The sequence below is a fragment of the Mytilus trossulus genome, chromosome 2, assembly GCF_036588685.1.
Source record: "Mytilus trossulus isolate FHL-02 chromosome 2, PNRI_Mtr1.1.1.hap1, whole genome shotgun sequence".
NCBI lineage: Eukaryota > Metazoa > Mollusca > Bivalvia > Mytilida > Mytilidae > Mytilus > Mytilus trossulus.
The window spans coordinates 60,684,538-60,700,107 of record NC_086374.1 but is presented as its reverse complement, the minus strand read 5'-3'; the positions used below and the strand labels follow the sequence as shown (position 1 = coordinate 60,700,107).

General features: G+C 31.1%; 2 protein-coding genes across 6 annotated transcripts in view; one reads left to right on the top strand and one right to left on the bottom strand.

The window, feature by feature from the left end:
* Nucleotides 1-15,570, top strand: part of LOC134707695 (FIGNL1-interacting regulator of recombination and mitosis-like) — a 67,427-nt gene that overhangs the window by 11,382 nt on the left and 40,475 nt on the right. The gene's annotated exons all lie outside the window — the stretch shown is intronic.
* LOC134707697 (uncharacterized) lies at nt 1,246-14,207 on the bottom strand. Of its 3 annotated transcripts, none has more exons than XM_063567689.1 (5): nt 14,058-14,207; nt 12,455-12,526; nt 11,216-11,417; nt 9,179-9,291; nt 1,246-2,259 (listed from the first exon to the last, which is right to left on the bottom strand). In XM_063567689.1, exons 2-5 carry the CDS (start codon nt 12,479-12,481, stop codon nt 2,026-2,028), a joined length of 576 nt encoding a protein of 191 aa, XP_063423759.1. In that variant the 5' UTR covers nt 12,482-12,526; nt 14,058-14,207; the 3' UTR covers nt 1,246-2,025. The 3 variants fall into 3 exon arrangements, with proteins under 3 accessions (XP_063423759.1, XP_063423760.1, XP_063423761.1); XM_063567690.1 differs by having other exon boundaries at nt 12,455-12,545; nt 14,058-14,102; XM_063567691.1 differs by lacking the exon at nt 14,058-14,207 and adding an exon at nt 12,701-12,912.

Sequence of the window (15,570 nt, the reverse complement as noted above, 5' to 3'; positions counted from 1 at the left end):
TTTTATGAATGTACTGCCAGGTAACAGAACCTTTATCAAAGTACAAGTGAATTATTATCATGTATAAAAAAGGAAGATGTGGTATGATTTCTAATGAGACAACTCTCCACAAGGACCAAATGACACAGAAATTAACAACTAAAGGTCACCATATGGCCTTCAACAATGTGGTGTGATCAAAATAAATCTCTATGTTTCGTTCATCTGGTTGTTATCTTGATTTATTATTCAAATCTAAAGAGAATTGATAAGTGTTAAAAAAAAATGTTCACATGGCTCAATTTTTTGAAGACACTGCTCTTGACTACGATAGATATAAAAAGTCATATTATTTTTTTTATCAGACATGTATATTTGTAACATTATATTTTAAATTTTATATATGCATAAAAATATCAATATCACAACATTGAAAACTATTAGTTTAAAATCTATAATGTATACACTACTTGCTTTGGACAGTAGTTTTCTACCTATATTAAAGTTACAACAGTTTGTTGTTCAAAATGATAAATTATGGACAATGGCTTTCCAGTGATTGTAGGACATATGTTAATACATGTAGTTATAATGTAACATTTCTAAAATGATGACTAGTAACAGTAAAACAATATCACAGATTATTTAATCAGGCTATTTACAACTTTAACAGGTCAGCAAGTCAATAATGATTTGATGAAACATCATCCTTTGATAAAACACCACATTAAACAAAAATATGTGAAAGTATCCTAATCTCAAATGTAAAATTCAATTAAGCACTTTAAATGTGAAAATATCATGATGTTAGTATGATTAAAGGTCAATGTTGCATCAACCCCCCCCCCCCCCAAAAAAAAAATTATAAAAAAATAACAAATAAATAACAAATAAATAATGTATAGATTTTAACATTTATGTGTTTGGAATAAAATGAGTTTTAAGGTAATGATTAAGTTATCATTTGGTCTCAGGGATATCATATACATGTATTTCTTTCAAAAATGACCATTTTGATAATGTTTTATGTTGTTAAAAATATGATTATTATATATAGAAAAGGGCCATAAACAATTTATGGTTTTCATCATCTGATTTGAAATTGATAGTTATTTTTGCTTGAAGTGTTACAAATTGAAAACAAATATGAAGTTGGATATGAATAATTTACATTAAAAGATTAAAGAGTTTGAAGTTAAACAAAGACCGTCATGTAAAAGATTTATTTTTTCTTTTAAAAAAAATTAATCATAAACTGTTTACAAAAGGAGTAGGTTCAGTAAGACCCCTTTTGGCCCCAACATATAGCAGTTTTACGAAATTGTGAAAATGTAATCTTTTAGCTTTTAATTGGAAAGAAGAATGCTTCTGCTACATAAATATGGGCTGTATGTGACAGTACAATGCACATATATGGGTACTAGCATCATTAAGTCGTGCTAAATTACTGAAATCTTCATAATTTAGCATTTTTCTCAAATTTAGACGGTTTTCATCTTAAATGAAAGTGGCCACATGCGTGTTCATTCATAATATTGAAATGTCAGTTGTATTTTATTATAATACATAACATATATAAAGGTTGAGGATGAACACGGATGCAGCCACTTTCATTTTGGACAAAAACCATCTGTAAAGTGACGTTTTTTGTCATAATTTTTTGATAGATTTGTCATAGATTTATCATATTTAAGCTCGAATCAGAGCATTTTTAATGACTAAATCAGTTTAAATCCTTCACAAAAATTAATCAAATCAATTGTAATAGAAACTTAAGTGTTTAAAAAGTGTCTAAAATCTTTTGTTAGATGAACCTGAAATTTGAGGCCAAAATCGGCCCCTATCGGACCTACTCCTTTATTTTCTTTTATGTAAAGCAATTAATTAATTTTAGGGCCCATCTAACAAAAAATTTCATTCGCGTTTTAATTTTGTTGATTTAATGGATAGATGATACCAGCGAAATGAAAAGCCAAACAAATTTTTACCTACTTAAAATTTTACTTTCAAATACCGAAAACAACATATTTGACTTGATTTTTTGAATCAGACAGCAGAAATATGCATTGTATGGGCAGTAAATGGAATGAAATAATATGGATCAGTATAATCTGTTGTGTCATTCCCTGGCTTTTCAATGAGGAAATTACCATTAGAGTTGAACTGAAGTGGTACACCACTGTATGAACTAATCTTCCATGGTGGTTTTTCATTGTTATGTTTTGAATGGAAACTGAAAAATACAGATGTATCTTTCCCAGAATCTTTTATTTTCCATTTCTGCAATAGAAGAAATATTACATGAAAATTTACATTCAACCTCTCCTGGTGATAGTGATATTTTTGGCTTTTTTTTCAAAACTACCTCTACCCTTTTTTATTGGGAAAATATGTGTCATTTTTTATCAAATTGGGAAATTTCTAATTAACCATGAATTTGACTGAAACTTTAATTTACAGAGCCATTTTCAAGAGTCAAACCCTACTTTCAAATAAGACCTCATTTTGTCAGTGATGATAAATAAATAGACCCTCAAATCTGCAAATATAGTCATATTAGGCATGAAAAATGTTTCAATGAGTGTTTTTCAGTTTGTATTCATGCACAATTTCTACTGAGACAGCACTGTTTGGGGGAAAAAAAAATCTTTTTGGGAATAATTTAAGCCATTTTTTTTTCAAATTGGGATTCTTCTCCAGGGGAAAAAACCTTTATTCTCCACTAATTTAAGGCAAGCAAAATCACTGGGTGATCAGGGGTAATATTTGTTATTCTCATCGAATTTTGTCTAATGCTTAGTCCGTTTCTGTGTGTGTTACATTTTAATGTTGTGTCGTTGTTCTCCTCTTATATTTAATGTGTTTCCCTCAGTTTAAGTTTGTTACCCAAATTTTGTTTTTTGTCCATAGATTTACGAGTTTTGAACAGCGGTATGCTACTGTTGTCTTTATGTAATATGATATATCATGGGGACGTAAGAGGTGCTGCTTTATCATTCTTAATAATTTTTTCACTCAAATGTCCTATACTTGTTTTTTTATTTGCTCAAATATCCTAAAATTAAGTTACTCAAACATACTTTTAACGACAGCAAAATTTTAAAATGTTTTTGTCGTATATTGGTATCAATTCATCATCGTCGTCAGCATCGTCCAAGACAAATGGTTTCCAGATAATAACTTTAGTATAAGTTAATAGAAATCAATAGAATTTTAACACAATGTTTTTCACCACAAAAGGAAGGTTGGGATTGATTTCAGGGGTTATGGTCTCACAGTTTTAGGAATTAAGGGTCCAAATAAGCATTTTTTGTAGTTTCCAGTCAATAACTTGTGTTTAAGTGTATAAATCTCTCTGAAATTATACCACACGTTTTCATACTACAATGGGGGGCACAATTTATCTCATTTTGGATTTCAGAAACTAAATAGAAATTTTTTAAATTTTTTTTTTTGAGGGGATTAATATTCAACAGCATAGTGTATTGCTCAAAAGCAAAAAAAAAATTGAAGTTTATTAGACCACATTCATTCTGTGTCAGAAACCTATGCTGTGTTAAATATTCAATCACAATCCAAATTCAGAGCTTATCTATACTATTAAACGAGAAGACCTCATTTTGGGTGTAGCTTCTCTTCTTTCCCCAATAAATTAATCATCATGCATTTGTGTCCTATGGGTACAGTGCATAATCGCATTTGTCATCCATTCATATGATTATTCAGATTGAGTTATTTTGGGTGAAAACCGAGAAAAAAGATGTTCGGATATATTTCCGTCATTGGGCGAAATTTTAAGTCAGATTTTACTTCCAGTTTGCGTTTTTCTTTATACTTTGAACATACATTAATACTACGAATACAGTGTATTTTCTGTCTTATATCCGTCATTGGACGAAATTTATGTCAGATTAGACCTCCGGTTTGCTTTATTAGCTCACCTGACCTGAAAGGTCAAGTGAGCTTTTCTCATCACTTGGAGTCCGTCATCTGTTGTCCTGCGTCTGTCGTCCGTAAACTTTTACAAAAATCTTCTGCTCTGCAACTACTGGGCCAAATTTAACCAAACTTGGCCACAATCATCCTTGGGGTATTTAGTTTAAAAAATGTGTCCGGTGACTTGGTCATCCAACCAAGATGGCCGCCATGGCTAAAAATAGAACACAGGTGTAAAATGTATATTCTAATATGACGTGCTTATTACGCTTTGTAAACACAGCCGTGTTCTAATTCAAATAGAACATGGGCTGCACGTGATTGACGTCACAATTGAAATTGCAACGTCAGATGAATTTTGAACAACGCCAGAGATCATTAATGGACATTTTTGTTGGTGTTGCTCGCTAGGAAATTAAATAAAAACATTCTAAAAGTAAGTTTAAATGCTTCTGTTCTTTTTTTATTGATAAACTGCTTATTTCCTATAACGTTTTTGGCTCATGAAATCAAAATGGTGACATTCCGAGCGTCTACTATAGGTCCGCTTTGAAGTGAAAGAGTTCAAATATTCCTATTAGAATCGAAATAATTCTATCCTGCCATGCTCTATGCTCATTTTAACATGGGTAGGCATTATATTTGTAAACATTTAATACCTCGCTAACGCTTGGTATTAAGATATTAACAAATATAATGCGTCCCCATGTTAAAATGAGCATAGAGCATGGCAGGATAGAATTATTTCTTAATTTTGGCTTATATCTTTGAAACCAAAACATTGAGAGCAAATCTGACAAGGTGTAAAATTGTTGATCAGATCAAGATCTATCTGTCCTGAAATTTTCAGATGAATCGGACAACCTGTTGTTGGGTTGCTGCCCCTGAATTGGTTATTTTAAGGAAATTTTACAGTTTTGGGTTATTATCTTGAATACTTTTATAGATAGAGATAAACTATAAACAGCAATAATGTTCAGCAAAGTAAGACCTACAAATAAGTTATTATGACCAAAATTGTCAGTCAACCCCTTAAGGAGTTATTGCCCTTTATAGTAAATTTTTGACAACTTTTCATCATTTTTTGTAACTTGTACAAAAATCTTCTCTGAATCTGCATGGCCAAATATAACCAAACTTGGCCACATTTATCATTGTGGCATACAGTTTAAAAAATGTTTCTGATGACCCCGCCTACCAAACAAAATGGCTGACATGTCTAATATTAGAACATAGGAGTAAAATGCAGTTTTTGATTTATATCTTTGAAACTAAGACATTTAGTGCAAATTTTTCAAGATTTAAATGTCCATCAGAATAAGATCTATCCTCTTTTAAATTTTCAGATGAATCTGACAATTCGTTGTTGGGTTGCTGCCCTAAAATTGGTAATTTTAAGGAAATTTTGCAGTTTTTGGTTATTATCTTGAATACAATTATAGATAGAGATAATCTGTAAACAGCAATAATGTTCAGCAAAGTAAGATCTACAAATAAGTCAACATGATTAAAATGGTTAGAGGACCCCTTAAGGAGTTATTGCCCTTTATAGTCAATATTGAACAACTTTTCGTCATTTTTGTAACTTGTACAAAAATCTTCTTTTCTAAAACTATGGGCCAAATTTAACCAAACTTGGCCACAATCATTACTAGGGTATCTATTTAAAAAAAAGTGTCTAATGACCACATCTACCAACCAAGATGACCGACATCAGTAAATACAGTAACAGGTGAGCGACACAGGCTCTTAAAATCCTCTAGTTTCTTTTTACTTTGAAACAAATGCATATACTGCGAATAAAGTGTATTTTCTGTCTGATATCATTTTCAAGTTTACTATCCACGGCAGTCACAGGGTTTATTTAATAGAGAGGGTCTGAATTATATATATCAATGACCGCTGTGGATCAACAATTATTAAACTGAGAATTGATTGTCAAAAGAAAATACACTTTCGGGACGTCTGCAACGGGTGTTTTTAAGATCGAAATTTCAGGATTGACCATTTTGGGATCCTGGATTTCTTTTTTCGAATTTCGGGGTGTCGGGATATTTAATTTGTATAATAAATTCAGAACCTCGGGATTTCATGTTTTTAAGCCCTGGATATTGGGATTAGGGCCCTCCGCAGTGGCGTATCCAGAAATGTTCATACGCAGGGGCCCGTTGACTGCCTTAGAGGGGCCCGCTCCGGTCATGCTTCAGTGATTCCCTATATAAGTAACCAATTATTTTCCAGAAAGGGGGGGGGCCTAAATCAGCCTCTGCCCCGACCCCCCCCCCCCCCCCCCCCCCCCCCTCCCCCCCCCTTTTTTAGCTTTTCTCATCACTTGGCGTCCGTCGTCGGTCGTCGTCCGTCGTCGTTGTTAACTTTTACAAAAATCTTCTCCTCTGAAACTACTGGGCCAAATTAAATAAAACTTGGCCACAATCATCATTGGGGTATCTAGTTTAAAAAATGTGTGGCGTGACCCGTTAAACCAACCAAGATGGCTGCCATGGCTAAAAATAGAACATAGGGGTAAAATGCAGTTTTTGGCTTATAACTCAAAAACCAAAGCATTTAGAGCAATCTGACATGGGTTAAATTGTTTATCAGGTCAAGATCTATCTGCCCTGAAATTTTCAGATGAATCAGACAACCCGTTGTTGGGTTGCTGCCCCTGAATTGGTAATTTTAGGGAAAATTTGCTGTTTTTGGTTATTATCTTGAATATTATTATAGATAGAGATAAACTGTAAACAGCAATAATTTTCAGCAAAGTAAGATTTACAAATAAGTCAACATGACCAAAATGGTCAGTTGACCCCTTTAGGAGTTATTGCCCTTTAAAGTCAATTTTTAACCATTTTTCGTAAATTTTAGTTATCTTTTGTACAAAAACCTCTGAAACTGCTGGGCCAAATTAATCCAAACTTGGCCACAATCATCTTTTAGATATTTAATTTGTATAATAAATTCAGAACCTCGGGATTTCATGATTTAAGCCCGGGATATTGGGATCAGGGCCCCTCCGCAGTGGCGTATCCAGAAATGTTCATACGCAGTGGCCCGTTGACTGCCTTAGAGGGGCCCGCTCCGGTCATGCTTCAGTGATTCCCTATATAAGTAACAAATTATTTTCCAGAAAGGGGGGGGCCTAAATCAGCCTCTGCCCCGACCCCCCCCCCCCCCCCCCCCCCCTTCTGGAAAATAACCATCATTGGGGTATCTAGTTTAAAAAATATGTGGCGTAGCCCGTTAAACCAACCAAGATGGCTGCCATGGCTAAAAATAGAACATAGGGGTAAAATGCAGTTTTTGGCTTATAACTCAAAAACCAAAGCATTTAGAGCAATCTGACAAGGGGTTAAATTGTTTATCAGGTCAAGATCTATCTGCCGTGAAATTTTCAGATGTCATTATGATCCAAACTTGGCCACAATCATCTTTTAGATATTTAATTTGTATAATAAATTCAGAACCTCGGGATTTCATGTTTTTAAACATATATAAAATATATAGATATAAAAGGCCCCGAAATGATAATGTAAAACAATTCAAATGAGAAAACTAACAGCCTTATTTAAACCAAAATGACACAGAAATTAACATTTAAAGGTCACATTACGGCCTTCAACAATAAGCAAAAGACGATACTGCATAGTCTGATATAAAAGGCCCCGAAATGACAATGTAAAACAATTCAAATGAGAAAACTAACAGCCTTATTTATGTACAAAAAATGAATGAAAAACAAATATCACTGAACCACTGAATTACAGGCTCCTGACTGGAATGTTCATAATACATGTACACTAAATGTATGTTCATAATGAAATTAATAGAAAACAAAAAATGGGAATTTTGGAAATAAAGGAGGAGGGTTAAAAAAAACATTTTCCTGTCCCGAAGTACCTATGACTTTTGATACTTTTCCTGAAATTCTCAAGTCATTAAATCTTTTACAAAATTCTTTCTACAACACTTTACATCCTTTCAAATACGCTCTGAATGCCCACGATTTCGCGGGTGTGTTCTAGTAAGCTTTATTTAAGGAATGACTGTTATATTTTTTCTGTCTATGAAGAAATAACATAAAAAAATTGGTGCACACTGAATAACGCGTGTAGCAGGTTATTTAACAGTGTGCACCACTTTTTTTATGTTCTTTTGAATAGACAGAAAAAATATTACAGTCATTTCTTATAATTTAAATCTAAATTCCATTTAAAACCGTAGAAAACCATGAAAAAACGTTGATGACGTCACGGTCTCATGACTAAATAATGTCTATGGGCTGATAACAAAATAGCGTCAGCCAATCAGAAGACACCTTGCATCCAAAATTTAATTATTCAAATATGTCTGAAAATATTGAGTAAAATATGACCAGAAACAAAAAAATAATTATGTGTTGGTCTATTTCCTTGCAAGAACTTAACCATAAATCTCTCTTGTTTAAGGAATTGTTGATATACTATTTTATATACATTTGAATCCAGAGTACCCCTATCATGTCTGAAGACATTCTGATAATCAGTCTAGTAACAGCATCTGAAGCTTGAATTTAAAAAAAAAAAGAAGATGTAAAATTAATCTTAAAAAAATTAAGGTAGGATATTTATTGTTTAATTAAGGAATGACTGTAACATTTTCTCTGTCTATGAAGAAATAACATAAAAAATATGGTGCATACTGTATAACCTGCATAGTGGGTTATTTGACAGTGTGCACCACATTTTTTTATGCCCTTTTATGGGCATTATATTTTCTGGTCTGTGAGTCCTTCTGTATGGCTTCAGGTTAAAGTTTTTGGTCGAGGTAGTATTTGATTGATGAAGTCAAAGTCCAAATACATGTTCCTTATGATATGATCTTTCTAATTTTAATGCCAAATTAGAGTTTTGACCTCAATTCCACTGTCCTCTGAACACAGAAAATGATAGTGCGATTGGGGCATCTGTGTACTATGAACACATTCTTGTTCATGTTATTTTGAATAGACACTAAAATATTACAGTCATTTCTTATAATTTAATTCTATATTCTATTTTAAACTGGAGTAAACCAGGAAAAATGTTGATGAGGTCACAGTTACATAACAAAATTATGTCTATGAGCTGATAAACATAACAACTTCTGCCAATCAAATGATGCGTTACATCCAAAATTAAATTATTGCAGAACAATCTAAATTTTCTCCCTAGATTGCAAGTAATACATGTATTGTATGAAATCACATGCAACTTATTGTGTTCTTTCTGTTGTAAATACTCACCTTTGCTTTGAGATCATGATCTATCATGTACAGTATATAACCTTTACAGTCTCCCCCTTTACATATTAAACGGTAGCGATCAGTTAGGACATCATGGACTATATCAAATAAAGCTGGAAAAAAATACTTGTAATTATTCTATCAGTACCTTGTATTATTATGAAATTATCAGGTTTTTTCCAAAAAAACACTTGTTCACTGGCAGGTGTCATCTGACCTTGACCTCATTTTCATGGTTCAGTGGTTATAGTTAAGTTTTTTGTGTTTTGGTCTGTTTTTCTTATAATGTATGCAATAGGTCTACTATATTTGGTGTATGGAATGATTATAAGGTGTACATGTCTAGCTGGCAGGTTTCATCTGACCTTTTTTTATTAATCTATATGCAATGGGTCATCTATATTCGGTGTATGGGAAATTTTTATGAACTATGTCAGTCACAGATTTTATTTGACCTTGACCTCATTTTCATGTTTCATTGCTCAGTGTTAAGTTTTTGTGTTTGGTCTATTTTTCTTAAACTACAAGCAATAGGTAAACTATATTTGTTGTATGGAAAAATTGTTAGCTGTACATGTCTGTCTTGCATGGTTCATTTGACCTTGACAATATTTTCATGCTTCATTGGTCAATGTTCAGTTTTCTTGGTTACTGTTTAGTTTATCTGACAGTTGTAATAAAGCTTTATATTTAGGACTATCAACATAATATCAATAATTAGTAAAGAAGGCAAGACATTTCAGCCCGTGCAATATTGAATGATTGTAAGATGTAAATGTATTTCTTGTTTGGTTTATATGACCTTGACCTGGGTCATGATAAGTTTATGTGATAGTTGTATTAAAGCTTTATAATTTAAGTCTATCAGCATCTTCTTTTTTACACATGTATATAATATCAATGATTAGTTAAGAAGGCGAGACATTTCAGTGTGTGCACTCTTGTGTTTATTAGGATATTTTTGGTACAAGATTATTTTAAGATATGAGTTTAAATATGCCCTTTATAAATGGGAAAATGGCTAAATCTGTTGTTTCCGTTCTCTACTTTAAGTTTGCCTCAACCAAATGTTATGAAACAGGCAGGGGCATATGTGGTCCATAGACACATCCTGCATAGCTTTTGAATTGTTTTTTATTATATTATCTAACACCTCTATACGGCTTTCTTTACAGTATGGGGTTTTGCTCATGCCCATTGTTGAAGTTATAAAGTGACTTATATGTGTTTTTTGGATCTTGATGCATAGTTGTTGTATTGGCAATTATTTCGCACCTTACTTTTATTTTCTCTTTTGAAAATAATTACACTTTAAAGTTAAAAATGATAGTTTTGCAATTATGTATTAAAGATATAAAGTAAAATTCCAATTATCTACTTAGATGTCAAATATATTTTCCTATATATAAATAGGGGAATAGAGTAGTTGTATATTAAAGTATTTCTTCACAGTCAAAAACTATTTTTTGTCAGCTAAATTTTTTCTTCTTGTCCTAATAAAGACATGAAAATGGAAACCAAGGATGAGAGTTCATTTGCAGAATATCTACCTCAAGATTTGTGAAAAAAGTCATTTATTCAGAATATCATAAAGCATTATATAACTGACAGTGATGGACAATTTTGTCATCAAATTTTTTATGGCAAGTATTTTTGTCGAGCTGTAAAATTTATGTTGCAAAAGACTAACATAGGTATTTCATTTACAGTATTTTTCTGATTGTCAGATGGACTTTTTTTTACATGATAAATTTGTAAACCTTTATGGATGGTTATGAAACTTGGACAGAATTTAATATCTAAGTCCAAGAAATAACATCTTATAAGAAAACAGCCATTATGACTCTTGAAATCATAAGAAAACAGACTCATTTTTAAAGTCAACATAACACTTATACACTGACAGCAGCAATCACAGGGAAGACACAGAGTTTCATGGAACCTTTTTATGAATTTTTCAATTTGCAATTATGTTATTTTTTATTTTAAATCAAAGGTATGAAATTTAGCAGTCATGAATTATGTTGAGAAGCTTACTTCTTGGGTCATTTTTATTTCCATCACTACAGACATTTCCTTTATCTGTTACCATTAGGTATCCATTTTTACAGGGATCTAGGGAGCTATCTATGTGAGTGTTCCAGTATAGGAGTTGTACAGGATAGGTTTGGTCATGGTTATCAGACTCGATATCTTGTGTCGCATTCTTCCATTCTTCTGCAGTAGTGATTTCTTTATTCTGTAAATGTTTAGAAAAAACATTTAAGGTGATGCCATACTTCTTGATTAAAAAATTTGAATCGTTAATCTTTCATACAATATTGACAAAAGATTTATATTGACCCTTTGATAAAAATATAAAAATTTCAAAAAACTTAAACCAGACATATTAGCGGATTTTTTTTAAAAATATATAGCAGTTTGACAAACACTACTTTTGCTGATTGAGAAGCTTGATATTTCCTTAACAATAGAATGTGACTAAACCTTCAGCTGATTTTTTAAGAGTTATCTCCCTGTAGTGTTATGTACCATCTGAAATTGCAATTTCCATTGTAATGCTGCATTTGTTTACACTAGTTAACTTTAGCAGCAATTTATAGCTTGCTGTTTGTTGTGAGCCAAGGCTATGTGTTGAAGGCTGTAGATCTATATGGTTTACTCTTTCAAATTGTGACCTAGAAGGAGTGTTTTCTCATTTCACTCATACCACATCTTCTTATATCTATAAACTGTAAATTTAGAAATTGATGCATGCATATATTATTTAGTATCATTGATTTATTGTAAAAATGTTAGTTTATATTAATATTGCAAACTTGATACTGTTGCATTTTCCCATTTATAAGATAATCACAATAATTTCTGCATAAATAGTAAAAATAAACAACTAGCAGATATATTTGAATGAAACAGCTGAAGTACTATTGAGAGGTTTAGTGGAAAGTTATTGCCTGAATTTGAGTACAGGAACTCAGAAAGACAGGAATTTAAGTCAATGTACAGATCTGTGTTTTAAAAAAAAAAAATATTTCAACTTCAAATATTTTATTACACTATTTAGTTGTGAACAATGTCTGTTAACACTACAACAATGAGGCTAAGGTTCCTCCCTGTGTTATTAATTGCTAATGAAACCAGTTGATTTGGTTAGCAAAATAGATCTGAATTCTGTTTTAGGTTTTTTTAACCAATGACCGACAATTGATCTGGTATGAAAATTGTATATGACTTTATACACAAATTATTAAATACATTTTTTTTTTTTTTTTGTACCTCTATCTTGTCTATTCCATTTTCCATTGTAGAATGTTTTTGGATCAATACTTCAACAATTCAACTGATATCCTGTAAAATATTTAAAATTCTGTTAAGATATTTGAGTTGTCTGCTTCAGTTTTTGCTGGAATTAAAATTTCAAAACAGATTTTTATATGCAAGCAATGAGATTAAAAAACTTTCAGAAAATTGTCTAAAGGCATAGTTTTTTTCATAAATTTGTGTCGAAAAAAAATACCTTACCCTACAAAAACTAACAGCCTGCCTCAGATATGGCTTTTAAATTAATTAACATGATTCCCCTTTTATTGCCTCTTTGGATACAGGCAGCTTCCTGGTCTAAACAAGTAATGGAGTTATTGATTGTTAACTTAAGATGAAACAACTGCAGACAGTGTATTTATATGTCAGAATTTATATGTAATTTGACACCTTAAACTTGAACTTATATTTTAAGTATACCAATAACTTATATATATTACTTGGAAAACAGTATGTCAGTTGTTCAGTTAATTGAATTAAAAGATTTTTTTAAAGTTAATAAGATTTTCATAATTTTTGTCATGTTGTCAACTGAATAACCATTAGAAGAACTTATATACTACTAATAATAGTCTTTTATTCAGAATCAATACAGCTTGTAGAATTTACATATATATACAAATATAATACTGAACAGTGGCTATATTATAATCTTGAAATTCATTATTATTTATTATAATTGTTTTTCCTCTTTTGGTATCTTATTGAATGATATATTAACAAAAAGTTTTATAATGAAATATGTTTATAATATTGCCACACTTTCTTTATAAGTAAATATGAAGATCAAAATTGATTTGAATTGTACAAGAAAAAATCACCTTTTCACTGTATAGTGATAAGTGGGGTCAAGAACCTCTTATACTTGTTTTTATTGGGACACCATGGGTAAAAGATATAAAATATTTCCAGTCAGACTGAACTTTTACATTTTATTCATGTCAGGTCATAATTTAATGAAAATTAAAAATTTTAAAGCTTAGATGAAAAATAGCCATCAAATGATAATCTTCTCTCCTGATCCAATAAATAAATAAAACTTTATAATCTGGTTGATGAAAATCTAGGATTTTAACTCTAACATTACATGTCTGATGGTTATAGACTTGATCGAGCATGCACATGCATGTGCATCTGACACATTGTATAAGAAAATGAAAGATAGATTTTAAATGGAAATGAAATCAATTTTCTTTGTCAAAGAAAGATCATGGCAACAGTTTACATTAAAATTATAATAAATTGTAAATATCAGAGTTCATATATATATACTATATTTCCAATGTATTTATGATTGACCTTGTGTCAAAATATAGCTATGCTAATTATATATCTCCATTTGTGTTGCAATCGTAACAGTGAATTTCCTTTGTGTGTGAAGTAACAGTACATAAATATTAACCTAGATATGTTTGTTTACTTAAAATCAGCTGTCATTCATTTAAACTTAACGGTTTAATAGGTTTAATATGAATAATGTAGTCATGCATTTCATTTTACCTTTCAATAAATCTTTGTCGATCACAAAACTCAGAAAAGTAAATTATTAAATACTTACCTTCAATTCCAGCATGCATTGAATGTCCACTTAGAATTAAATTTTAAAATTTAGATACAAATATATATTAATGAGAACAGAAATACACTTTTTTAACCTGTCAATTTATACTATGTATTACTACAGATAAGATACTACTAGATTCTGATTGGTCGATCTTGAACTGTGTGTGGGAGTGCATGGGGCTGTCATTAAAGGGAATTCCCATTGATAAATGTAGAACCCCAAGATTTATTGAAAATATGTTTTTGGTGTTACATAACAATATCTGAATTGTTTATATTAATTGTTCAGTTTAATTCTTTTGGAATTTCTTAAGTTGATAACAGTATAATTGACACATATTATATGTCTACTGATAGCATATAATTGATATATTGTGTTAGCATGTGGAAAACCGTGACCTGATACAAGTTTTTCCCATGGTTTATAAGATATTCTTTACCTACACAATATAGATAATATGATATGCACATTTTGCAGAAATTAGTAACAGTTAATGACATAGTTTACTTTTCACAGCCTGTTAAAAAGAACATTGTAAACTTCTTTGGTTTATAAGAAATTCATATATCCATGTTTTTATATAATTTATAAAAAGCCAATAAATAAATTTTAAAATAGTTCATGTCTGCGAAAAATATGTAATAATTGGATTTCCATGGAATATATGTATACCAAATGAAGAATTAGAAAATGTGAAACCATGGCATTTCACACATAACAGGCTATTATTTGAACTTGGAATTATTTTTAATTATGGAATTTGCATAATTTCTTGTGTTTAAATTTTTTTTGAATTCCATGTTAATTTGGTATTATGATCATTTGAGCAGTTAATAACACTCTCCATACAATGTATTTTGGTTAGTTAGTGCTGTGCGCGGCACAGTACATTCTATTGAAAATATAATATTTTCTTTGTAATAGAAAGCGCAGCACAGAACATTTCATTACAGAATAAACATGTAACTTATTAAAAATTTCAATAACAAGAAATCAAGCAAATTCCATAATTAAAAATAATCCCAAGTTCAAATAATAGCCTGTTACATTTTTATGGAAACATTCTATTTTTTGTAGCCATAATTTTCTACAGGCAATAACTTTCAACTTTCAGCAGTTTTCATGAAACTTTGGTGACTGGTTTATATCTATAAAAATACTCCTTTTAGTAGGTTATAAATTTCACATATAACATTCAGGAGTAGGAAATGGAACTTTATTCAATGAAAAAGTAACAGCTTATTATGTGCTCTTGGCGCAGTTCTTTATTCTTTTGGTAATGTTTTTAACTTATTGCTTATGTCCTAAGTATATTTTTATGGCCACGCAACAAAGTTGTCAGTGCCATATCGTTTTACCCTTGTCGGAAATTCCAAATTTCTGATATTCCGTAATTCCGTCATTCCGCAACAAAGCAATATATGGAGGTTTTTTTTAAACGCCTTCATATATTTACAGATCAAGTTTAAGTTTCATATTGCTAATTTTTGCCGAAATTACGGGCTTT

Coding starts and splice junctions, on each gene's coding strand:
- LOC134707697 (XM_063567689.1), bottom strand. CDS start 12,481: ATGGAAAATGGAATAGACAAGATAGAG. Junction 11,418..12,454: donor ATGGAATAGACAAGATAGAG/GTACAAAAAAAA, acceptor AAACATTTACAG/AATAAAGAAATCACTACTGC. Junction 2,260..9,178: donor ATCATGATCTCAAAGCAAAG/GTGAGTATTTAC, acceptor CTTCTATTGCAG/AAATGGAAAATAAAAGATTC.